Source organism: Ovis canadensis, chromosome 12, assembly GCF_042477335.2.
Source record: "Ovis canadensis isolate MfBH-ARS-UI-01 breed Bighorn chromosome 12, ARS-UI_OviCan_v2, whole genome shotgun sequence".
Taxonomy (NCBI): Eukaryota; Metazoa; Chordata; class Mammalia; order Artiodactyla; family Bovidae; genus Ovis; species Ovis canadensis.
The window spans coordinates 14,119,492-14,143,231 of NC_091256.1; the positions used below are offsets into that span (position 1 = coordinate 14,119,492).

Here is a 23,740-nt window from a genome sequence, read left to right on the forward strand (position 1 = left end):
GCGCTGTACCAGCTAAGAGGAGGCACATCCTCTATGTTTTCACATCAGTCAGCCATTCTCTTTCTGCTCTGGGCAAAACAGAAACGAGCGTGAGCTGCATGAGATAAGGCCAGGCCTGACAAAGGTCAGGTCGAGGGTAACCTGACAAAGAGGTCAGCTAACGAGTGCAACCTTTTCCCAGCACACGCACGGCGCGTCAACGCTGCCGAGACGGAAAGCGTGCTGTTTTCCTAGGAGTGATCGGCACGAGGTGGTTCGAAGGAGGAACCTTCTCAGAGTGAGCAGCCAAGAACGAGTGGCCCCTCAGGGTGCCACGTGGCCTGAGAACGTGCTTTATGGGGTCCCCTCCACGCATCCAGACCCCATCCACCCGACCCCAGCATGAGGGTGCCACGGAAAATAGGAATATAGGGTTTAATCATTGTGCTCCTGCTGTTAACCAGGGTGCAGCAAATCCACCCTTCACGGATGTGGATGCCACAGTGTCAGTGAGCAAGTTTCACACGGAAGTGCTCCGGGCCCATCAGTGACACAGGGCCAGGCCTCTGGCGGGGAGGGGTGCCCGGAGGAGAAACGGGGCGAGGAGAAGGGTGGGGAGCAGATCCTGGGCTAGCAGTCTGCCCCTTCCACGTCGTTACATTCCCACCAGGGCCCCAAGCGGGACCGGTCCTTTCCAGCCAGGGCGGCCAACCTGGGCCGGCCCCCGTGAACCCGACTTCCCTCCCAAGCCAGCCGCCTCCAGCTCCAGGGCCATTCTTGCTGAACAGGTGGGGTTCGGGGCAGGCCCACAGCCGGCCACCTACAGGGAAGAGATGGATATCAAGGGAGGCAAGAGGGCTTTGGGACAGCCCTTGTCTGTTTTTCATCCCAGGAGACCCTCGGATGGGTGCAGAGCCAGGGAAAGGACAGCAGTGAGCAGCCATGCTCTGGGTCAGAACCCAGGAGATGGCAGAGGTGAGCCCACAGCGGGGAAGTGGCAGGCGCTCCCGTCCCTTTCTCTGCCTGAGCATTAAGTGAGGACTCCCCGCCCTGGCCATCTCGGCTCCAGTGGGGAGCAGGGGTGGCCGCGTCCCAGACACGTCTTCCAGCTTCTGTGGGTTGGTAGGGTTTGGAGGTGGAGAGGTCACTTAGAGCCCCGGGGCCTGACCCGACTGGCTGCGGACAGGAGCTGGTACCCGGGCAAGTGGCCCCAACTCTTGTTCAGAGAGGGTGGTCCAGTCCGGGACGCTGTGGCCTGACCCAGAGGCAGCTAGGCGTCCGAGACACACAGGGCCTCTACCGCGTCGCTCAGACCCTGGTTGACACCGCCCACGGCCAGCAGGCAGTTCCTGAGGACGAGGCTGGAGCAGGCGCAGCGGGGCGTGGGCATGGCGGGGAGGGCCTCCCAGCGGCTCTTCCCTGGGTGGAATGCCTCAGCCGTCTCCAGGACTGTGGGCTGGTTCCCTGAAAGTGCAAGGGGCTGGGCCTCACCAAGCATCCAGCCACCAGCCCGCCCCGGGGAAGGGCCTACCTGCACCCTCCCTCTGGAACCACAGGCAGAAGGTGACCCACTGCCCGCCCTCCCTCCCTCCGCCCCGGGGGAGGTGACCCACCTCCCACCTCCCTCAGGAACCACAGGCAGAAGCCCAGCACCCTGGACTCCCTGGGCCGCAGGCCTTCCCCACCCTCTGTCAAACAGCCACTCTGCCCTTGCTGCCTTCTCGGTCCTTCCATCCCCTCAAGATGAAAGACTCAGCTTTCTTCCCCCACCGCCTGCTTTTACCACCTGTTTCTAGACACTACTGCCTCTCTCCTGCCCGTGACGAAGGAAGCTGTTCACACGGTCTAGCTCACGTCAAGTTCCTTTCCTGCATGGTGAAGTCGGGGAATCTGTCCACACTGAGTAAACTCTGGGTTCCCAGGAGCCCCACTGCCCACTTATCGCTCCCTAGTTGATGGTGGGACACCACCATCAAAGTTCCCTGATCTCTGGGAGGGCTCATTCAACGCATCTTGAGCTCATCAGAACAGCTGATTCGATCAGACTGCTTTCCTTCTCTCTGATAGAGCTGAGTGTCCAGGGAGAAGACAAAGAGGACCAAGGCCAATCCCTTCTACCTCCAGCCCTCCCGGGACAGGGCCCCGGGGACCTGGGCTCTGCCCACCTGTGTCCCATGGTTCTCAGCATGTCCCTTATGCTCTCTGAGCCTCAGTTTCCCCCATGTAAGAGCACGGAGAGACCGTATCTGAGGCCCACCCATGGAGGCGGGACGTCAAGGATGGGAGGAAGAGAGCGCTTTGGAATCAGCTGGTAGGCAGGCAGTGTGCCAGGAGCCAGCACCCTCTTCTGCTCATGCACATCCAGAGTCCACGGAGCACCAGGCCGCAGCCTGGAGGCTCTATCCTTACCAAGCCCTCCAGCCACTATGACCCGACCACTCAGAGAGCCGGCCACAAAGTCTGCCCGCCGCTTCTTGAGGAAGAAGGAACGCTCCATCTTCAGCCATCCCCCTGCAGGCGTGGGCGATGTCAGGAGAAACACAGAGAGAATGAGATGCTGACTGCCTCTGCCAGATACGCACGAGTGCCAAACCGCTCTCACCCTGGGCGGCACCTCGACTCCATCTACCCTGTATGCTCAGGGCATGTACAGTGCCTCCTGCCATGTGAAATGGCACTCAACCGACCCTCTCCATGCCTGCTGCAGGCCAAGGAACCACAAGCTCTTAGCATGAATCACCTTGTCCCACCTCTGTCTTCACAGACTTTACGCTGGAAAGGCCGAGAGTGTCCCAGTCAGCATCCTTCTGTTTCAAAGCCCTCCCTCACCTGGCCCTGGCTGGATGTTGTAAGAAGGAGCAACAGCTGGGACAGGCTTTGATAAAAACAGCCAGCCAATCAGAGGGAGCCCTGGACAGATGAAAGAATTTGATCCCAAGAGTAGCCCTGAATGGAGAGGAGCGTTCAGACTTCTGAAAGGCTCACGCCTCTGGGTAAATGGGCCCAGGGCAGATGGCTGGGATGGGGATAAGGTGGGGGTTGGGCAGAAGGGAGGTGGGTCGTTAGGGCCTGGTGTCCAGCTTACCTTGCTCCATGTCGAACACATCCATCGTCCGGAGGAACTTGGGCTGCCGGTAGAGCCGGCCCTGCCGCAGGCCCCCCAGGCTATACAAGCGGTCGTCCAGGGTCACAAAGCTGGAGAAGGCCCGCTTGCAGGGGATGTTGGGGAACTTGGTCCAGGAGCGAGTCTCGATGTCAAAGACCTCGAAGGCGTTGACCGCATACTTGGACTGCCGTCCTCCTGGAGGCCAGAGCAGGGCACAGGTTGGGCAGGAGAGTAAGCCCCTGGGGACTGGGGCTGGGTTCCCCCTTCTCACTGTTATTCGATCACATAGGAAGCTCCCTGAGGCGGGGGTGGGGGGGGCAATGTGATTAACCCCAGTGCCCAGGATATGCTGGGCACACAAACACTGCTTCCAACAGGAACTGATCCAGAAGGGAAGGAGAGACGGGCATGGGCCAGACAGTCTGTCCTTACCCAGCACGTAGATCTTGGAGCCTCGGAGGAAGGAGGTGGCGGCATATCTCGGGGTGGGCATGTGGGCCAGAGACACCCACATGTCCTTGAGCATGTCATAGTGTTGGAGGTGATTGTGCGGACGGAGGTCCAGGCCCATCCCGCCTGCTGCATACACGCGGTAATCTAGGAGAAAGGCCACACGGCAGACACCGTGAGACAGGCCCATGGCACTCAGCTGCTACGCCAGGCTCTGTCAACCCCTTGAATCCCAGCACTGAAACCCGGCCACATTCCCAACCACTGCTCTGCCAGAGAATGGGTTGGTGGCACCATTAAAAGCTCCTGCCACACTCAAGCCTGGGTCTTCTTGAAACCACGTCAGGCCTACGTGCCTTACCTTCCTTGCTGCTTGGCCCTTGGTTAAGCCCAAGATGCCAAACCATGCCCAGAGGTAGACTGCGGTGGAGTCCAGGCCTGGACAACCCTTTGCAGGTCTTATCGCTCCCCCCATTCTCCTTCCTGGGCAGCCAGAGAGATGCCAAAGAGGGACAGTATTTCCCTGACGCCCTCCAGGAGCAGCCTGATGCCAGGCACTCCCAGACCAGAACTCAAGACTTAGAGGGAGCCTTTGGAGATGAGGTCAGCCCTGCTGCCACTGGCCTTGCGGGACACTGGCCTGCTGCTGTCCCTTTCTTTCTCTGGATAGGGGAAGGCCATCCTCCTGGACACATAGGAAAGCTCGTGGGCTCCAGGAGGCAGCTTGCACTGAATGGGATAAGGCTAGGGGTGAAGGAGAGAGAGGCTTTGGATGAAAGAAGCTCTGAGCAGGCAGCAATCTGGGCACTCTGAGGACAGGAGAGCTTCTCTACTGCTTGTGGCCACAGGTGACACAGCACACCAGGGAGGCCGCGCAGCCTCCACGCTCCCCTCACCTCAGGACCTCAGGCAGCCCGCTCAGGACACAGCCCGACCCCCAGAGCCCTCTTCTATCAGGGACCCATCCCTGCTTGGGGTTCTGTCTACTAGAGGCCAGTCCTCACCACTTCTGGCTCTAAGAGGCTTTTATTTTTCAAGAGAATTACAGGAAGGAGTACTTCTTTCTGCTTTCCAATCTTACTAAAGAGAGAAAACAGAAATCCCAACCCTCGCCTGTGGCTAGGAGATGGGGCTTGCTAAAGAGACATTCACCTTACGCACACTCTGCGTCTCCCATTCCTATTCTCACCTATACCGCTGAAGCTGGGAACCCGCCGCTCCACGCCACACTACCAATCCTGCGTCCGATTCTTACCCTTTCAGAATCATCTTGGTGTCCCTGAACTGCAAGGCTGGGCTGAAGGTGGTGGCTCCTGTGGCCACCACCCTGCTTGACACACTGTTACTGGGATAACCTTTGTATGTTTCTTTCAATAGATTGTTAGGTCCTGGAAATTTGTTAATCTGTGGCCCCAGCATCTGGTATAAAGCCTGGCACACGAGCATGTACATTTTTAGTAAACTAACTGCTGAGCCCATTCAGCGCCACAGTTAAGAGCACAGACTGGACCATCACCTGCAGGCTGTTACTTGGGCGAGTTACTCAACCTCTCTGGGCCCCACACTGCTTCTGTGTAAAATGAGGACAGTGGTACTACCTGCCTCATCAGACAAGTTCTGAGGGTCAAAGGGGTCAATACCTATTAAGCACCTATGGTAAGGACTCTTAACCGTTCAGCACCACTTCTTGAGGCCTGGGGATAAAGGGCTCCCCTTTCCCTCTCCATTTCCCCATGGGCCTCCAGGCCTTCCATCTTTCTTACTCGGAGTTCAAGAGGCTCTGTTGGCTACTCTGCCCTGAGGGCTTCTTGAGTTTCTCTGTCTGATCTTCATTGGTAAGACCTGGGCTCCTAAAGGCAGGGATCGGATCTTCTGCCTCTTTCCTTCCCACCTGGAACCTAGAACTGTGCCAGGAACAGAGCAGGTACTCAAGAAATGCTGATTTCTGACCTAAGAGTAGACCTGACAGGCAGCTGAAATAATTTTGCGAGCGAAGGAGGTAAGAATGCAAACCTCTAAGCCTGTCTGATCTGCATTTGGGGTCTCCTAACTCCTACTGGGCCATTTCCCATAAAACTGTGTTTTAGAAAGACAGTTTCCAGGGCCCCTTCCCTGCTCTGGGATACACCAGGCCAGAAAAGACAGACAGGATGAGCTTGGAGAAACTGAGATAAAAAGCATAAAGCTATGTGGTGAGCATTCCCATGCCCTGAGAACCTAGTGAGCCTGCGCAAGGAGCTGCAGGAGCATGACCCTCAGGAACATTTTGGTCTCTACTCATCAGTACCTCTGAGATTAGGAGGCAGACTGTAGGGACACGATCCTGGAATCAGGTCCCAAGACCCTCCCTGTGGGGGCTGGGGATGGTATGAAGATGGCATGAACAGGCCCAGGACCCCAAATATGTGTCTGGAGGTGGTGGCACCTGCAAGGCACATTTCCAGGGATTTGCTGCTGTGGGTGGGAGGCCCAACCATTCTGCTGAATGAAGGTATCCACAGGGGTATTGACAGAGTGCCCTTTGGATCTCCCCTTTGGCTCTCCCCTCAGCCCGGCTTGCCCACCTTGCTGGGAGGAGGCTGCTGGGGTGGGGTGGAGCTCTGGCATCATGCGGAATTACCACACACTTCACTTGCCTGAGCCGCAGTTTTCCCACCTATGAAACCAGGCCAGCGGGTCTTTAGCTTCAGTGTCCACGTAATTCTGACAGTGGCCTCATCCAGGGCTGGCTTCCACCCCTTTCCCGGGGCCTCCCACCCCTCCTCCGCCCGCCCCCAGCCCTGGCCCCACTCGCCTTTGGCTGTGACCGAGATGCCCATGGCGGCCTCGCGCAGCGCGCTCCGCTTCTTCCACTTGCCCTCGTCGATGTTGTACATCTCCACGACCTTCAGGGGCAGCTGACTGGCGCCCACACCCCCGATCACCATGATCCGCTTCCCCAGGGCGGTGACCGCCACGCCGGCCCGCGCTGTGGGCAGCGGGGCCAGGGCGGTCCACTGGTCGGCCTCGGGGGAGTAGACCTCGAAGCAGTCCATGGGGACGCCGTTGTCGTCACAGCCCCCGATGGCATAGACCTGCCCCCCGGTTTCCAGCAGGGAGCAGTACACCCGGCGGCTCGGCAGCGGTGCCAGGCGCTTCCACTGGAAGTCCTTGACGGCGGGCACCTCCATGGCAGTCCCGGGGCCCCGCCCGCCGCGCCCCCGCCGAGCGCGGAGCGAGCCCGGGGTCGGCCAGCTACTCCGCGCCGCCCCTCGCCGTCTCCATCTCGCCGGGGTCCGCCGCCGCCCGCCCCGCGGCGAGGGCCCCGACGCCGGCCGGCGCTTCTCGCTCCCTCAAGGCTCGGCGGCCCGGCGACGTCCGCGCCCGGCCCCGCGGGATGAGCCGGGCGAATCAAGGGCGGCGGGGGCCCCGCGCGCGGCCTCCTGGCCTCCCAGGCCCCCGCCCCGGCCAACTTTCAGGGGAAGACGCGGCGGCGTCTCCCCGGCGCCGCTCCGTCCCCCGCGGGTCCGAGACCCGGGGGCGCGCGGAGGCCCGGGAGGGCCCCTGCGCGCCGGGCGCCGGGCGGCCTCCCGGCGAAGCGAGGAGCGGACCCCGCCGGGCGCCGCCGCCCGTGCCCCGCGGCTCTCCCCGCGCGCCGACTCCCGCCCCCGCCGCGCGCCGCTCACACAGCCAGGCCGGAGGGGGCGGCGGGCGGCGGGGCGCGGAAAGCGCGTTACGCGAGAGCGGCGCGGGGCGCAGCGGAGGGGGCGCGCCGTCCCGCCCGGCGCGCGCCGCCGCCGCCCAGGCGGACGCGGAGAGCAAGTGAGCAGCGGCAGGAGGAGCCGAGCTGCCGCCGGGGTGGGGGCGGCCTCGCGCTCAGCCTCCCCGCGGCCGCCACACCTGTGCGGGAAGCCGCGTGCGCCCCGCGGCCGCTTTACATAAGCCTCGGTGCTCCGGCCGCGGGGGAGGGGAAGGGCCCGGCGGGAGGCGCGCACCCCCTTGCCTCCTGTTCGGGGAAAACGGGGCCCTAGAGCCGCGGATCCGGATGACGGGCCGGGACTCGCTCCAGGGCGGGGTGGGCGGTTTGTGAGTGTTTGTTTTGGGTGAAGAGGCGGAGAGTCCAATTACCCAGTTTATCTACAGTACACAGACCCAGTTCGTGACAGACTGGCTCAACAGTGGGCTCCGCTTTGGGGGAGGTATTGTCTGATGGTTTAGTCTAATAGTAACGAGTTATGTGGGTGTGACACACAGACCTGACGCAGGGCCCCCCAAACAGTGTACACGCTGACCTGTGCACACACGCGTAATTTACACATCGCACCACACCCTCCGCCCGGCAACGGCCACATCCACAGAGAAACTGAGAAATGCTGTCTGGCAGACACACAGCCAGCCAGAGACAAAAGTGGAAAGGCGAACACGCGAGTGGGCCCTTCCACGTCGTCCTTCTTTACACGCCTTAGGAAGGGAAAGCCTGGGTACCGAATCTGGGCCCTCAAGCACCAACCCACAGGGCTTGCCAAATAATTCTTTCAAGACCGGCAATGGCCTTATCAGGACAGCAGTCTGCAGTAACAGGTGCCCCTGAGGCCGGTGAGCCCCCTGGTGTGGGGAACTGCAGGTTTCTGGGGTCCCTCTAGGCAGTTCTGCTGAACAGAGCCAAGTCTTGAAACACTCAGGCCTGGGAATCTGACAGACCTGGATTTAAATTCTGACTCTTAAAAGAATTTAACTACTTACTCTGAACTTCAGTTTCCTTATTTTGTTTAGATTAAACTTTGTATTTTGAGATAAATTGTGGATTCCCTCTCAGTTGTAAGAAATTACATTACACCTTTTACCCAGCTTCCCTCAATGGCAACATCTTGCAAGATGTATGGTATAATGATATCCTACCCAGAATATGGAAGTGATCAGTCAAGATACAGAAAATTCCCAGCACCGCAAGAACTCTTCCTGTTGCCTTGTTTTAAAAAAGTTGAGCTATAATTGGTTCACACTATGTTAGTTTCAGATGTACACGTTGCCTTCTTACACCCATACATTCTTCCCTCTTGCCTCTGTCTTGCCAACCCCTGGCAACCACTAATCTATTCTCTATTTCCATAATTTTGTCATTTCAAGAATGTTGTGTAGAGAATTCTCTGGCAGTCCAGTGGTTAGAACTTGGCACTTTCACTGCTGGGTCCTGGGGTTCAGTCTTTGGTTGGGGAACTAAGATCCCACAGTGATGGTCCACCACCCCCCCCCCCAAAAAAAAGAGAATATTATTGGGATCGGCTTTTTTTTTTTTTTTTTGCTCCCAGCATAATTCTGAGGAGATTCATCCAAGTCGCTGCATATATCACCAGTTCACTACTTTCTGTTTCTGAGGAGCATTCCATGGTATAGATACATCACTGTAGATTTCTGCAAAGATTAAAAGAGAAGACATTTGCAAAGTGTTCAGTTCAGCTTCTGACACACGGCAAGGGCCTGGTACATCGCCATTCATGCCGTAACTATTACAACTACTGTCAACAAAACCAAGGAAAAGGGAATTTGCCCCTCACTGAGAAATGACTTCCTGTGGGAAACAGAAGTCACAGCTCCTGATAGGCCCATCTCAATATCTTGATTCTTGGCTTAGAAATTCCACTGCTTTTTAGTTTGAGTTCTCTGTACTTACATATTAAGCACCTCTAGAACCTCACAGAGGATGGTTGTGCTGGGGCTCAGAGCAGGCCACCCCGAGATATACCACAATGGCATATTGACTGTTTTAAGTTAGTTATTTAAGAAACAGATGGCGGGAAAAAAATTGATGTTGAAAAACACTCTGAACTCCTTCTTTACCTCTGAAAGTGGGAAATAATTCTTCCATGTCAAAGTACCCTACCCAAACCAAGAGGAGAGAAAGCAACCTCACCACCAGAGGAATGGTAGGGAATTCAAGGCTAAGAAATTTGTATAAACAAATTTTGTTATTTTATTAGTCTGCCATACCAGCCATGAATTCCTTTGTTAAATTTTCACAAATAGTTGTTTCTTTGTCTAAAAATGATATATAAACAACCTGCCCTGGTCACTTTGGGGGTCCCATTGCTATGGGACCTCTGGATATGTGAGTTAAACTTTTTATCCCTGCTGATAATCTTGTATTCTTTTAATTATTAGACCAGCAGAAAGAACTCAAGATGAGGAAGGGAAATATTTCCCCCTCCTCGAAAGTAATGTTCTGTTTATTTAATAAGAATGCATAAATTCAAAAAAAATGTAATCTGCACTAATGAAGTTTCACTGGAAGCAACAAACATTTCTCTTTTTCCTGGAGGCCACAGTCTGCCCAGAGGAATTGGGAATAAACCTTCAACCATCAACTTAAACTGTCTTCACAAGATCTGGACATGGTGATCAGGAGTATTGAAAGCCGCACGTATTCCTCAGAGGGGTTTGTTGTGTGGGTCCGCCTTCAGCCTCTTTTGCCCACTGAGCCTTCTACCAAAGCAGTGAGGCAAGGCTTCTTGTGGCCCCACCCACCCCAGCTGGGACAGCTCAGTGAGCAGGTATATAAAGCTCATACTACTTTATGTTTGCCTAACTTGAAATAAACTTGCACATCCGCTTTCCTATAATCTTGAAAACAACCCCAGGAAATGTTGTCAGTCAGGTATCAGTATCTGCTTTGTAAGATGAGGACTCTGGGCCTTAGTGAAATGAAGTAATTGACTTATGACCATGTGAACCATTCATGTGGGTCTAGTTGGTGAATTCCAACGCCTCTCACTGTATTCCAGTTAAATCACAAATGAAAGAACTGTGTATTACTAAGGGCATCAAACTTCTCTCCTCTCAGCTTTCAGCCCAATTACCGTGAAGGAAGGAGCAGGGGCCCTCAGAGGTTTCAGGGACTACCCTCTCCCTGTTGCCATATAGTCTAGGCCAGGCAGCATAGCTGGGAAAGGACCAGACTCAGCCCCCAGAACAGGACAGTTCTAACCTAATGTTCGTGTCCTGCAAGCATCATGCTCTGAAGACTGTGGGATCCAGGGAGTCAGACCCGTGGAAAAGTACTAAGACAGGATGCCTTCCAGGCCATGGCCTCATTGCTTGTTCTGGAAGTCCCGGCCTCTCTGCATCGCCCCCGCTCCTTCCCCCACAGCTCTTCCTCCCAGCCAGGTGACATCCTTTAGTCCTTACACTGAACGTACAGTGAGAAAGCTTGTAACCTAGCAACCGCCACTTAGGATTCCCTGAGTCACCTGCCGTTTCCATGTCTGGGCTGAGTGCACCAGGCTGGGGACTTACGCAGTGCCAAGCAGAGGTGGGGGTCCAGTGATCCCCTTTGATTCCTCACCAGCTCATTCCCGTGTGTAACCACATTACCTGTCAGGAAGGTCTTCCTCTTTGGAGGAAGGATTTAGAAGCCTAAACCCTTCTTGCATTCAGAATTTGTGTTCATTGGTCTGGGTTTCTCTTCCTCTTTAGATACTGTTTGAGTTTTTGCCTTGGTTATAAGGTAGCACTGGAAAGGTAGGAAGGTGGGGAGAGGAAGTTCATGAAAGTCTCTAAACATGAAGCCTTCGATACTCAGGAGCCTTTGTTATTGTGATATCGATGCATCAGTCAAATTGGTTGAAGGGGTATTTAGCCCCAGAAATACTTGTTAAGTATATTTTTAAAGAAGTCTCTTTTCGGGTGTTGTTTAGTCGCCAAGTCAGGTCTGACTTTTTTACAACCCCACGGACTGTGGGGTCATCCATGGGATTTCCTAGGCTCCTCTGTCCATGGGATTTCCTAGGCAAGAATACTGCAGTGTGTTGCCATTTCCTTCTCCAGGTTTTGGGTTTATTGAGGCCTAATTTGGAGAAGGAAATGGCAACCCACTCCAGCGTTCTTGCCTGGAGAATCCCAGGGACGGGGGAGCCTGGTGGGCTGCCGTCTCTGGGGTCGCACAGAGTCGGACACGACTGAAGCGACTTAGCAGCAGTAGCAGCAGGCCTAATTTACATACAAGAAACTGCACAGTCTGACTCAGCATCAATAGAGTTTATCAGATATGCAAGGGCTGGCCTTCACTGAACTCTGTGGTAGGTAGTGGGGAAGCTGAGGGTGTTGGTGAGAGGACAGTCTCTGCCCAGGAAAGTAGGCTGAGTCTCAGCCAGACATACTGAGGGTGACGTATGTGTGTGCAGGGCCTCAAGGGGCTGGTCCAGCGTAGAGCACAGCTGTGCTGGGGGTGGGGAAAGGGGAGCTGTGTAGCTCTTAAGTGCTGCGCTAGCTTCCTCCTCCGTCTTCAGAAACACAGTGTACCCTCCCGTCGGTGGGTGCAATGCTGGGGGACGGCACCCCGCATTCCACTGGGGCCGCGCCACCATCCCGGTGCAGTTCTCTCTCTGCAGGCAGGCGGCCTTGGGAAGGTGTGTGGACTCTGGAGTCAGACAGTCAGTCAGTCAGACAGACAGGGCTGAATCCTGGCTCGGCCAACCCTGGCTGTGTGACCTTGAATAAATCCCTGATGTCCTGAATCTCAGCTCCTCGTCTGTGAGAAAGGGAAGAAGGAAACTACTTTCTAGCATGATGCGGGGAACAAGACGCCAGGTGTGGCTCTGGGGCAGGCAGCAGGTCCTCTGTAAAGAGTAGTGTGCTTTCTTCCCCTTGCGACAGAAGGTTTCCATACTTCTGGCCAGAGAGCCTGACTAGCAGGTGCCAGTCTCACAAGGGAGGCACCTTACCAGAGCCCACACCCGTCCAGAAATCCAGCCATTTCTGGGTCTGTGTCTTGAACAGGATATTTCCTCCTAGCTAACTGGAATGAAAAGAAATAGAGGAAAACAACAGAATGGGAAAGCTAGATATCTCTTCAAGAAAATTAGAGATACCAAGGGAACATTTCATGCAAAGATGGGCTTGATAAACGGCAGAAATGGTATGGACCCAACAGAAACAGAAGATATTAAGAAGAGGTGGCAAGAATACACAGAAGAACTGTACATAAAAGATCTTCACGACCAAGATAATCACGATGCTGTGATCACTCACCTAGAGCCAGACATCCTGGAATGTGAAGTCAAGTGGGCCTTAGAAAGCATCACTATGAACAAAGCTAGTAGAGGTGATGAAATTCCAGTTGAGCTCTTTCGAATCTTGAAAGATGATGCTGTGAAAGTGCTGTACTCAATATGCCAGCAAATTTGGAAAACTCAGCAGTGGCCACAGGACTGGAAAAGGTCCGTTTTCATTCCAATCCCAAAGAAAGGCAATGCCAAAGAATGCTCAAACTACTGCACCACTGCACTCATCTCACACGCTGGTAACATAATGCTCAAAATTCTGCAAGCCAAGTCTCAGCAATACATGAACTATGAACTTCCAGATGTTCAAACGGGTTTTAGAAAAAGCCGAGGAACCAGAGATCAAATTGCCAACATCCGCTGGATCATCAAAAAAGCAAGAGAGTTTCAGAAAAACATCTATTTCTGCTTTATTGACTATGCCAAAGCCTTTGACTGTGTGGATCACAATAAACTGTGGAAAATTCTGAGAGAGATGGGAATACCAGACCACCTAACCTGCCCCTTGAGAAATCTGTATGCAGGTCAGGAAGCAACAGTTAGAACTGGACATGGAACAACAGACCGGTTCCAAATAGGAAAAGGAGTACATCAAGAATGTATATTGTCACCCTGCTTATTTAACTTCTATGCAGAGTACATCATGAGAAACGCTGGGCTGGAAGAAGCACAAGCTGGAATCAAGATTGCCTGGAGAAATATCAATAACCTCAGATATGCAGATGACACCACCCTTATGGCAGAAAATGAAGAGGAACTGAAAAGCCTCTTGATGAAAGTGAAAGTGGAGAGTGAAAAAGTTAGCTTAAAGCTCAACATTCAGAAAACAAAGATCATGGCATCTAGTCCCATCACTTCATGGGAAATAGATGGGGAAACAGTGGCTGACTTTATTCTCTTGGGCTCCAAAATCACTGCAGATGGTGACTGCAGCCGTGAAATAAATGCCGCCTTCTTACTCCTTGGAAGAAAAGTTATGACCAACCTAGATAGCATATTCAAAAGCAGAGACATTACTTTGCCGACTAAGGTCCGTCTAGTCAAGGCTATGGTTTGTCCTGTGGTCGTGTATGGATGTGAGAGTTGGACTGTGAAGAAGGCTGAGCACTGAAGAATTGATGCTTTTGAACTGTGGTGTTGGAGAAGACTCTTGAGAGTCCCTTGGACTGCAAGGAGATCCAACCAGTCCATTCTAAAGGAGATCAGCCCTGGGATTTCTTTGGAAGGAATGATGCTAAAGCTGAAACTCCAGTCCTTTGGCCACCTCATGCGAAGAGTTGACTCATTGGAAGACTCTGATGCTGGGAGGGCTTGGGGGTAGGAGGGGAAGGGGCCGACAGAGGATGAGATGGCTGGATGGCATCACGGACTCAATGGACGTGAGTCTGAGTGAACTCCAGGAGTTGGTGATGGACAGGGAGGCCTGGCGTGCTGCGATTCATGGGGTCACAAAGAGTTGGACACGACTGAGCGACTGAACTGGCTGAACTGCACTGGACTCTCTTCCACTGCAGTCTGAGCAGTGTTCTGATCAGGAGAACAGCCTGTGCTCTTCCTGTAGATAATCACCTTCTTATTCCTCATCTGAGGCTTGGGCTGGATTCAGGGAGCCGGGGGCGAGGATGACTCATCGAATTAGGACAGAGGCCACAGCAGACTAAGGGGAGGGTCGATCCCTCCCCCAACTTGGAAAAGCCTCATTAGAGCCCCCTCCTGCTCAGCCCCAAGGAAGGATTCAGGGCTTGAGCGGACCTGAGTGGAGCCAGGGCAGCGCCGGGGCCGCAGTCACAACTGTCATCCGCATCTGTTCCCACGGCACCACCAGCCTCTGGGGTGGCAGTCTGGGGCCCCTCAGGATGCCCTCGAATGAGAGAGAGGGCCTCACCTCCTGACCATGCAGCCTCAGCCAGAGGGCTGAGTCGGCCACGTTCCTTCCACTACCTGCCCCCCCATAGCACGGAGTGCAGTGCCCGGAGCTTGGCACGCAGCACGACACTCAGCACAGAGCATAGAGCCTGGAGCCTAGAGGGACGAAACAGGGGTCACCATCCACGCCTCTGTCTGCCTGGGAGCAACCTCTGCCCGTTTAGGTAAAACCGGGACATTGGAAAGTGGGTCACAGATAAGGCGTTGTCAGGGTGGTCCTTGATTTTCAGACTCACAAGATACACAGTTTAGAAGGAAGAGCTGGGGAGCACAGATTCCTCTGCTCCTTAATGCATCAGATGATAAAGACTGCAGGAAGAGGAGCCTTCTCGGAAAGACTTCGGCTACTTCTCTGTGTTTATTGAGGAAATTGTAAGAGGAAATGGGGCTTGTAATAAAGCCTGAGGATCTGGCTTATAAAAAGGAAGAATTTCCTGCCCCGGGAGCATCAGAAAATTAAATACCAGCATGAGGTGAGGTGAGAGACCTTGGTGTCACCTCCCCTGGGAGGTACTGGAAATAGGAAAGACACAGGGCTTGAGAGTCAAAAGACCTCTGTTCCAGCTCACATCTTGTCATAACCAGGCTGTGTACCTCTGGGCCAAGCATATCTATTCTGGTGTCTGTGAAATGAGAGAGGAGGGAAGTAGACAGTGGCCTGAGGTCTCTCCCAACTGGAGCGTCCTTCCGCAACGGGCATGCAGGGTGGGAAGCCCTAGAGAAATCTTCGTTTAACCAGAGCGACAAAGCAGGCAGTTCCAGAATGGACATCCTCACGTTCTTCTGGGTGGGGCAACCTTACAGAGGTCTGGCCTCCCTGGCGCTCGTGGGTGCTCCCCACTCCCCAGGGTTCTGTCCCCAGAAGGGACCGTACTAGGGACCTTCCCCTGACGCTATTGTGGCCACCAGCCTCGTTTCCCCAGCTCAGCCAGGGACCCGGGGACCTGGGCGAGCTGCCACTGCTGCTAAGGGGCTGGCTCCTGGTAGACCTTGGGCACCCACACAGAAGCCTGTCCTCCTGGACCCTGACATTTCTGGGGTGCCTCTTGCCTTTCCACAGGCTGCAGGAACAGGAGGCAGAGGACTCAGGGCTCAAGACACACTGATTCTGGCGCCTCCTCTAAGAATAAAAAAATGGGTGCGTTTATCCAGGTCACCAGGCCACGGCCTGGATGGGCGTTGGGGGTGGGCTGGGGTGGGCCGTATCCCACACCCTTGCTGACCTGGAGGATAGCAACGCCTTCCCGGGGGTCCAGGGGCTCTGCAGAGGAGCTGGGGGCTGCCGGCTGGGGGAGGCAGCCGTGGAGCACTCAAACACAGCTCTTGAAACACCCATTAGTAAGTTAATATCGCCATTTCCAGAGCCAGCCGCGTCCTCCATTCTTCTTAATTAAAAAGAGCTCCATGTCCTGGCAAAGCTGAGAGAGGGCTCTGAATGATTTACACACCAGTCCCGCTGCTCCAGCTGGGCGTTGGGCGAGGAAGATTGATTGGCAGATGGGCCGGCCTGCCTGTCAGGGCGGGCACAGGCGTGCACGTGTGTGTGTGTGTGTATGCGCTGGGGGCCCCGTGGGGGGTGCTGGCTCTCCGGCTGGCGGGTTCTCAGTGAGCAGGGCAGCGGACACGCAGTCGGGTCCCAGGAATAAGGCCTTCCTCAACAAAAGGCTCGCCTGCTCCCCTCCTGCAGGGGCCCCCACTCCCCAGCGAAACTGTCTCATGAGAGGACAGATGCTCAGGCTGGAGGCTGTTGTCTTGCCTTCAACCAGGGCCCCTGCCCAGAGGTGAGTACGGCTCACCTAGCAAATCACACTTACTGCTTTTCTGTTGGTCATTGCTGCTTGCATTAGGAGGAGGGCTTTCCACGGCCTGACTTTCCTTCCCTTCCTCCCTTGGAGCCCCAGATTTTGTCTGAACCTGATGTGCAATGGGTTTGAAGGTGCTGGGGCTGTTTATGGAGCTAGGAGGACGAGGACCAGGGTCTACGGGTTGGACCGGCAGGAGATGGCCCTCAGTCCGGGGCCTCTAGAGGGCTGGGAGCTGGGAGCAGCTACCGTCAGAGGTCCTAGCCCTTTTTGCCTCTGCCTTCTTGCCAGGCCTCAGGCAGCTTCTATTATTAGCTGAGCAGCCTCATTCTCCAGCCTGTGGCTCTCACCTCCACTTCCAGGAGTCCACCATCTCCCACGGGTGCCTGAGAAGCAGGGTTGGCTCATCCTCCAGCTGGAAAGAGTGTCTGTCCGCCCTCGTTGGGACCATTATGGAGGAAGAGGGTGGTTTCCCTCTGGCAGTGTCTCTCCTCACCTCCTCCCCTTGTCCTCTGTGCTCCACATCACACAAGCGCGCGCACACACACACACCCTCCTCCCCAGAGGTTCTGGAGAAGGGACCAGGCGGAAGCACGTTGGGGGCGGGGTGGGCACGGCAGAGCTGGCATCACCCTGTGCCCTGCTTTAACCCTCCCTCCCACGGGAGACCGGCAATCTGCTGCAGAAGCAAGGTTGCCATCTGGCGTGGTGACCTGAGTTCTCTCTGTGCTGGAGACAGAGAGAAGGGAGAGGCGGGACAGGCTGGCTGCAAGTGGGCTTTGTGTGCGTGCATGCTTAGGAACCAAGATGAGCGCCCAGCAGAGGGGAGACGCAGGCCGAGCCGGGGTGAGTCAGACCTTCTGCTGTCCTCATTAGGTGGGCACCCGGCAGGGCTGAGGCGCCCAGGGAGCTTGCACCGCTTGCCCAGTTGAGGCGAGAACACGTGAGCACCCCTCCCTAGCCTGTCGCCAAGGATGGCCGCCTGCTCAGTGCCCACGAGTGCTCAGGACACCACCAGGGAAGTATACTGAGTGACACCTCTATTCACGCCCTGACCCTGGGTGGACACCCCAGCAGAGACCAGGGTCCTGTGTGTCCTTTCGTGTTTGACGGTCCTGGCCCAGAGGGCAGTTTTCTCCCTTGGATGACACCGCTCCCCTGTGTCCCAGCCTCGGGAGTCCTGATCTGAGGGCTTTCTCGGTGCAGACTCTCCTGAGTCACAGCTGAAGGTCTCTCACAACGCTCCGGGGCTGTGCATGGGGGTGTTGAGCAAGCATGACTGCTGGGCCACAGCCAGGGCCCCACCTGTTCTTGTATGACATCGTGATCCAAGTACAGTTTTACATTTTTAAATGGTTGGGGGGAAAAATCCAAAGGAAAATGTGTTGTGATACATGAAAATTATGTGACATTCACATTTCTTCGTCTATAAATAAGGTTAGAGTGGAACACAGCCATGCTCATCACTCACTCGTTTATGTGTCAGTGGCTGCCCTCCCTCTGAAATGGGGAGTGGAATAGTTGCATCAGAGAGCGCGTGGCCCGCAAAGTGTGACATATTTACTATCTGGTCCTTTACAGAAAGTGTCTGTGCACTGCCCTCCCATTTAGGCCCCTTTAAAGGGAAACTGAGGGATACCACCTTCTTCTTGACAACCTGCTTCTCGCTTACTTTGACATGTTAAGCTGGCACAGAAATATCTTGTGACAATGGGAGGAAACTAACCTTTGCTGGATGCCTACTGTCTAGCAGGCACATTTCCTGTTTATCACATCCTCTGTACAGCAGGCTTGAGGGGGGCAAGCACTAACGGCTGCATACCTTACGAAGGCCTGGAAGCTCAGAGGGCTTCAGAAATCCACCCAAGCTATTATGGCTGATCAGAAGAGGATTCTAGATTCAAACCCAGTTCTGTCTGAAAATACTTTCTTCCAAAGCCAGGATCATCCCCAGGCCAGCGTGATGCTAAATTGACTCCAACGGCCCAGAGAGGACCCACCCCCGTGGCTGCTGTCTTGGGCCTCCCCATGAACAGGGGGATGAGACTCTGGCTTCGGGGACCCAGCCTCTCCTCAGGTTCCCTCGGCGTCAGAGCCTGGTGAGGGGAGTGCCCTCGAAGGAGGCAGGTCAACAGCACCACGGACAGCCGCAGTCAGCGCCTCCCTCCTCGTTTCCTCACCTCTTGCCATCTTCTTTCATCCCTTATTAGGCTTCCTTCGGGAAGGCTCAATTTGCATTTAAATAGAAAACCTCCAGAATGGCTCTGATATAACAGTTAAGGTGTTAATTACAAATTCATTCCTCTTTAAATATTAAAGCATTTAGTACCTCTCTGGGGTGATGGAAGGCAGCAGGAATGCACTGTGTTTACTGTTGTTTCCTGCAAAGCCCTTACAACTCCCCACCAGCAGAGGGCAGAGAGGAGGCGTTCTCAAGACCCATGGAAGGATGTGTGTCTTGGGAACCTAAAATCACTCAAAAATAAACGACCAGCAGCAATCATTCTTGAAAGAACGGAGAAGAGGGCCAGCAGGATGAAGCTGCTAGCATCGGGCAGAGGGGCGTCTTCAGGTTGCCAGTTCCCTGAGTTGCTTATTCACCACCCTCTCCCATCACCAAGCTTAATGCCTGGCATGCAGTGGAGACTCCAGGAATGCTTACTGATTTAGTGACTGGGTAAGTTAGCCAATCAGTCAGCTATGAGAGAGATCATTCATTCAACTACCGTTATGACTCGGGTGCTGTACTAGGTGATCTTCATAAGCCTCCTTGTTAAATAGTTTATTCCTCTGCATTGCCCCCAGAGCCCCTGCCCATGATACACAGGTTCTTCTCTGTCTTGAAGAACTGTGCTTTGTGTTTTACATACTGATTCATAAATTTGCCTTCCTATGCCACGGTTAATAATTGTAGCAAAACTGAGAGGTGCACCAAGTTTTATTATTCCCATTTCACAGGTGAGGAAACAAACCCAGGGGAGGTGAAGACATGAGCCTCAGAGCACCCAGGTCAACTGGAAGCTCAGTCAGAGCCTGAGCCTTAGTCTCGGGGCTCTCAGCCTGGATCTCTTTCAAGTGGCACACTCCCCTCCTCTCTGGCTGGGCCGGTTACTCTCCAGAACTCATAGCGTCACACCCCAACTTGGCCCTTGTCCCCAGATGCTGGGGCCCGAAGCCCAGCTCAGCCTCTCGGCCAGGCTCAGGGCCCGGCTGTGGCTTGCTGCTCTCTGCTGCATTTGTGCGTTCTTGCTTGTGGAAGTCCTGTTCCTTCTCCAGGGCTCAAGCTCAATGTCACCTCTTCCAGGAGCCTTTCATGATCCTGGCAGGCAAGAGCAATCTTCCCCTGTTTCTGTAGAATTTTATCTGTGACTTACAACAATTGCCTTGCATGATAATAACCACCACTGATATTCAGAGCGCTATTCCAAACTCTTTACATATTTCATATCATTCAAATTTTATATGAACTTAATAATAGTTAACAAGTATATGGTGATTATTAGTGTTGTGAACAGTTTTATATACGTGTGTGTGTAAAATTTAGCCTGTAAGATAATTACTATTATAGTGACTATAATTCTATACATATGTATGTGTATAATTTAGCCTATAAGGTAGTCAGTATTATCCCCACTTGGCAGATGAGGAAACTGAGATTTAGGTTAAGTGACCTGCTGAAGGTCAGAGGGCCAGAAGAGGGAGTGAAATCCAGACTGGCCGACCTCAGAGTCCACATACCATTTGGGGAGAGGTTCTATTTGACTTCCCAGACGATCAGCAGTTTGAAGGTGGGAGCCAGTGTGAATGTCATTCTTGCCATCCTTTCAAAACCAAGCACAGCAACTTGTACATAGCTGGTACTCAGTAAGTTGAGCTGAATTCAGACCAGAAGCTAAAAGTTCTGGATATTGGTTGTGTGTGGTCCAACCTGGGAGCACACCTTTAAGTGCAAAGCTAGAGTGGCCCAGCTGAGGAAGAAAGGCCCTTAGGGACGCTCACCCCGCCCAGTCCCCTGCCAGCCCGTCTCTAACACTGCTGCCTGTCTCCCCAGCAGAGGCACTGGGAATGCCAGGGTGACAGCGCAGAGATGGATTAAAAAAAACTTACCTGATCCGGGGAAAAGGGTATCAGTGATCGTCTGCCAAAGACACAGGAGGAGACGGGGCTGGAGAGGCCTGGGCGGGTCGGCCCGGGACTCCTCGAGGAGCAGGCTGGGGCAGGGCAGCAGGGGCCCCAGGATCCCAGGCTTCCTCCGGGACTCGAGTCCCTGTGGCCGCCTCTGGCTGATGGACTAGGATCGCGTCCTACGCAGAGGGCTGCCTCCAACGCTTGGGAGGGGTCCTCCACTTAGGGGGCGTGAGCCCCCACCGCGAGAGCCTCGGCCCTTTATGGAGCCGGGCGGCTTTGCCTGCCTCTCCCTCTGTGGGCCTCAGCTGCCAGGGCTGGATCTCTGAGGAGAGAGGGTGCGGGGCGGACCACTCGCACACACAGACAATGACTGCCATGGAAACTAACCAGCAAGAGGATTTAGGGCCACGGACTCCTCTGCCGGGTGGGAGAGAAGGAAGGAAGAGAGAAAGTGGCCGCCCTTTGTGGCAGGACCTTTATGCAAAAGTGACCTGTCCACTTCAGCCCTGATCCAGTGATGGCCAGTTTCCCTGTTCTGGGCTGTGGGTAAAAGGCAGAGGCATGAGTTGACCTTTTGGTATTAGAGCCCCAAACAGCCACCCTGCACCTTTGTCCTTCTGTGCACAGAGTGGGCATCAGCATTCAGAGAGGGAGAGCAGCTCCCTCAAAAACACCCAGCACTGCTGGAAACGTTAGACACAGGCTGCCAACCTTTCAGGGCACTTTGGATCACTTTGCTTGAGGAGATGGCTTGCAGAAATGACGAAAAGTGCAGTGTCCCAAGGGGTAGCCAGATAAGGCTGCATTTTAAGCCCCATCTCCTCTATGGGCTGCAGCAGACCGTCCAGAGCTTGAAGACAGACAGCGGGGGCAATCGCAGAGATGTCGCACACGCGGCTTCTCCATTCTACGGCTCTTCTGTTTGGGAGGATTGTCTCTCTGGGCAAAAGAAAATCTAACTAGGGTAACATTTTGTTTATTCTCTGAGGAGAAGGTACTATTGGAGTAAGACCATCAACTGAGCCCCAGAAATCCCACCAGCTATTCAGCTGTGAGACTTTAGACAAGTGTGAAAGTGAAAGTCTCTCAGCTGTGTCCGACTCTTTGTGACCCCATGGACTTTACAGTCCATGGAATTCTCCAGGCCAAAATACTGGAGTGGGCAGCCTTTCCCTTCTCCAGGGGATCTTCCCAACCCAGGGATCGAACCCAGGTCTCCCTCATTGCAGGCGGATTCTTTACCAGCTGAGCCACAAGGGAAGCCCAAGGATATTGGAGTGGGCAGCCTATCCCTTCTCCAGGGGATCTTCCCGACCCAGGAATTGAACTGGGGTCTCCTGCGCTGCAGGCAGATTCTTTACCAGCTGAGCTATTAGGGAAGCCCTAATAGACAAGTTTATCCATCTGTAAAATGGGACTGATGGGGCTGTGGAGGGGATTAAGTGAGGTAATATGTGAGGAAAGTACTTAGAATAGTGCCTGGCCCGTAGTGTTTACCATTGCTATTGTTACTGTCGGTAATTTTTCTGGTCTTCTGTTTCCGCAGCTATAAAAGTGAGCCAATAACACCAATATCTCTCATGGGAATTAAAAGGGAGGATTACGAGATTATACTCAGTGGCATGGTGATTGTCACAGGGTATACACTTGCCAAAACCCATCAAACTATGGATTTTATTGTGTGTAAATGACATTTTCGTTTTTATATGAGTTTACATAAACAAGTGCATCAGTCACGAGTGTCTAGAACATAGGAAATACTCTTATTCCCCCATCTCTCTCCATGAAGACAGAGGCGGACAGACAGCTAATACTGGGAGAGGAGGGCTGCATAGGGAGGGGGTGTCCATACACGGGCCACATTGATTTTGGAGGTAATGGACCACCTGTGGAGACTCAGTTATTCTGGATATTTCCTGAGGCTTGAACGTCAGTCTCTCAGTTACAGAGGCAACACCTGGGTAACCGAGTTTCCTCCATTAACCCAGCTCCTGATGTCATAACCTGGTACAAGACAGTGAGCTGCACTCCAGCTTGCTTCACCTGCCCCTCCGTGGGCCATCTCCCCTCCACTGCCTCTGCTCTTTGTCTCCCAGACTCCCCGGAGCTGCACTTTGGCCCCTGAGCAGGGTGGCATGGCGACGGTTGGCTGCAGGCTGTCACACCTAATGAAACATTGGCCCGGGCAGACAGCTGTCCATCAGAGCAGCCCAAGAAGGACCTGTGTGCCACATTAGAAATGCCTGAGAGAGGTTGCTAGAGCCCAATTAAAGAGGCATTGTGTGTGTATACGTGTGTGTGTATGCATGAGCACATGTGTAAAGGGACTGGAGGGGGTGAAAGTAGAACACAATTAAGAATCAAATAAAACTGACCCCTGGAGACAGATTATAGGCCACAAGCAAACAGCTTGCCTGAAGGATAGCCGCTTGGATGACGCTGAAGACAGAATCCGCGCTGCCAAATGGCCCCAGAATCTCCTTTGTTTGTTTGTCCTATGGATTGGTGCCTATAAATAAACATATCCCTAATCCATAATCTGAGAATAATTTTAAACTCAATCTGGTGCTCGCTTCGGCAGCACATATACTAAAATTGGAACGATACAGAGAAGATTAGCATGGCCCCTGCGCAAGGATGACACGCAAATTCGTGAAGCGTTCCATATTTTTAGAACTGCAAAGGAAAAAGGAAAATAAAGGATCATTTGACAACCAAAAAAAAAACCTCAATCTGTGACTGCCCATTCTAAGCAAATGTTTGCGGGCACTGGCTCTTCTTGCTTCTCTGTATCGTTCGGGGATACAAGACTGAGTCAGAGACAAATGCAAAGATGATGATATGCTGAAGAGGTTTCAGATGTGAAATCCTTTTAGGGTTACTTCCTTCATCTCTCCAAAGATGCTTATGTCTAGGGACAGGGAAGAAAAGGGGACAAGTTGGGATCGTGACAACTAAGATAGCCATTAAGATCATAGCCCTAAACTGCAGTTCTGAATGTGAAACCCTAGTGATGAGAGGGTCTAATGTTCAACCCAAACCTTGCCAATGATGAAAATGAGCACTGGGTCTTTTGGCAGCGGTCTGATGTTAGGTGACGAAATAAAGCGAGTTCCAATTGAAATTAGCAGGCTGGGTCCAGGTTAAAGAGCAAACAAAAGACGGCAGCCCAGAGTCAGCTGGTGTCCTGGGATACAGATAAGTCACAAAGCTGGGTTTATCTGCAGGTGTCAGGATTGACCAGCCTAGGGTCTATTTCCAGGGTTCTTCTCAACTTAGCCATCCCCTCCTCCCGAAAAAGAGGCCCAAGCTGG

At 53.8% G+C, this 23,740-nt stretch overlaps 1 protein-coding gene and 1 non-coding gene across 3 annotated transcripts; one reads left to right on the top strand and one right to left on the bottom strand.

The window, feature by feature from the left end:
- Window positions 1-400: 400 nt before the first annotated feature.
- KLHDC8A (kelch domain containing 8A) lies at window positions 401-7,177 on the bottom strand. Of its 2 annotated transcripts, XR_011247466.1 has the most exons (6): window positions 6,330-6,904; window positions 3,518-3,682; window positions 3,065-3,280; window positions 2,389-2,490; window positions 1,176-1,443; window positions 401-799 (listed from the first exon to the last, which is right to left on the bottom strand). XR_011247466.1 is itself a non-coding variant. In XM_069544518.1 (5 exons), exons 1-5 carry the CDS (start codon window positions 6,703-6,705, stop codon window positions 1,250-1,252), a joined length of 1,053 nt encoding a protein of 350 aa, XP_069400619.1. In that variant the 5' UTR covers window positions 6,706-7,177; the 3' UTR covers window positions 401-1,249. The 2 variants fall into 2 exon arrangements, 1 of the variants encoding a protein (XP_069400619.1); XM_069544518.1 differs by having other exon boundaries at window positions 401-1,443; window positions 6,330-7,177.
- Window positions 7,178-22,991: 15,814 nt separating this feature from the next.
- Window positions 22,992-23,098, top strand: LOC138416722 (U6 spliceosomal RNA). The gene has a single exon (XR_011247838.1). It is a non-coding gene; the product is annotated as a U6 spliceosomal RNA (small nuclear RNA).
- Window positions 23,099-23,740: the final 642 nt, after the last annotated feature.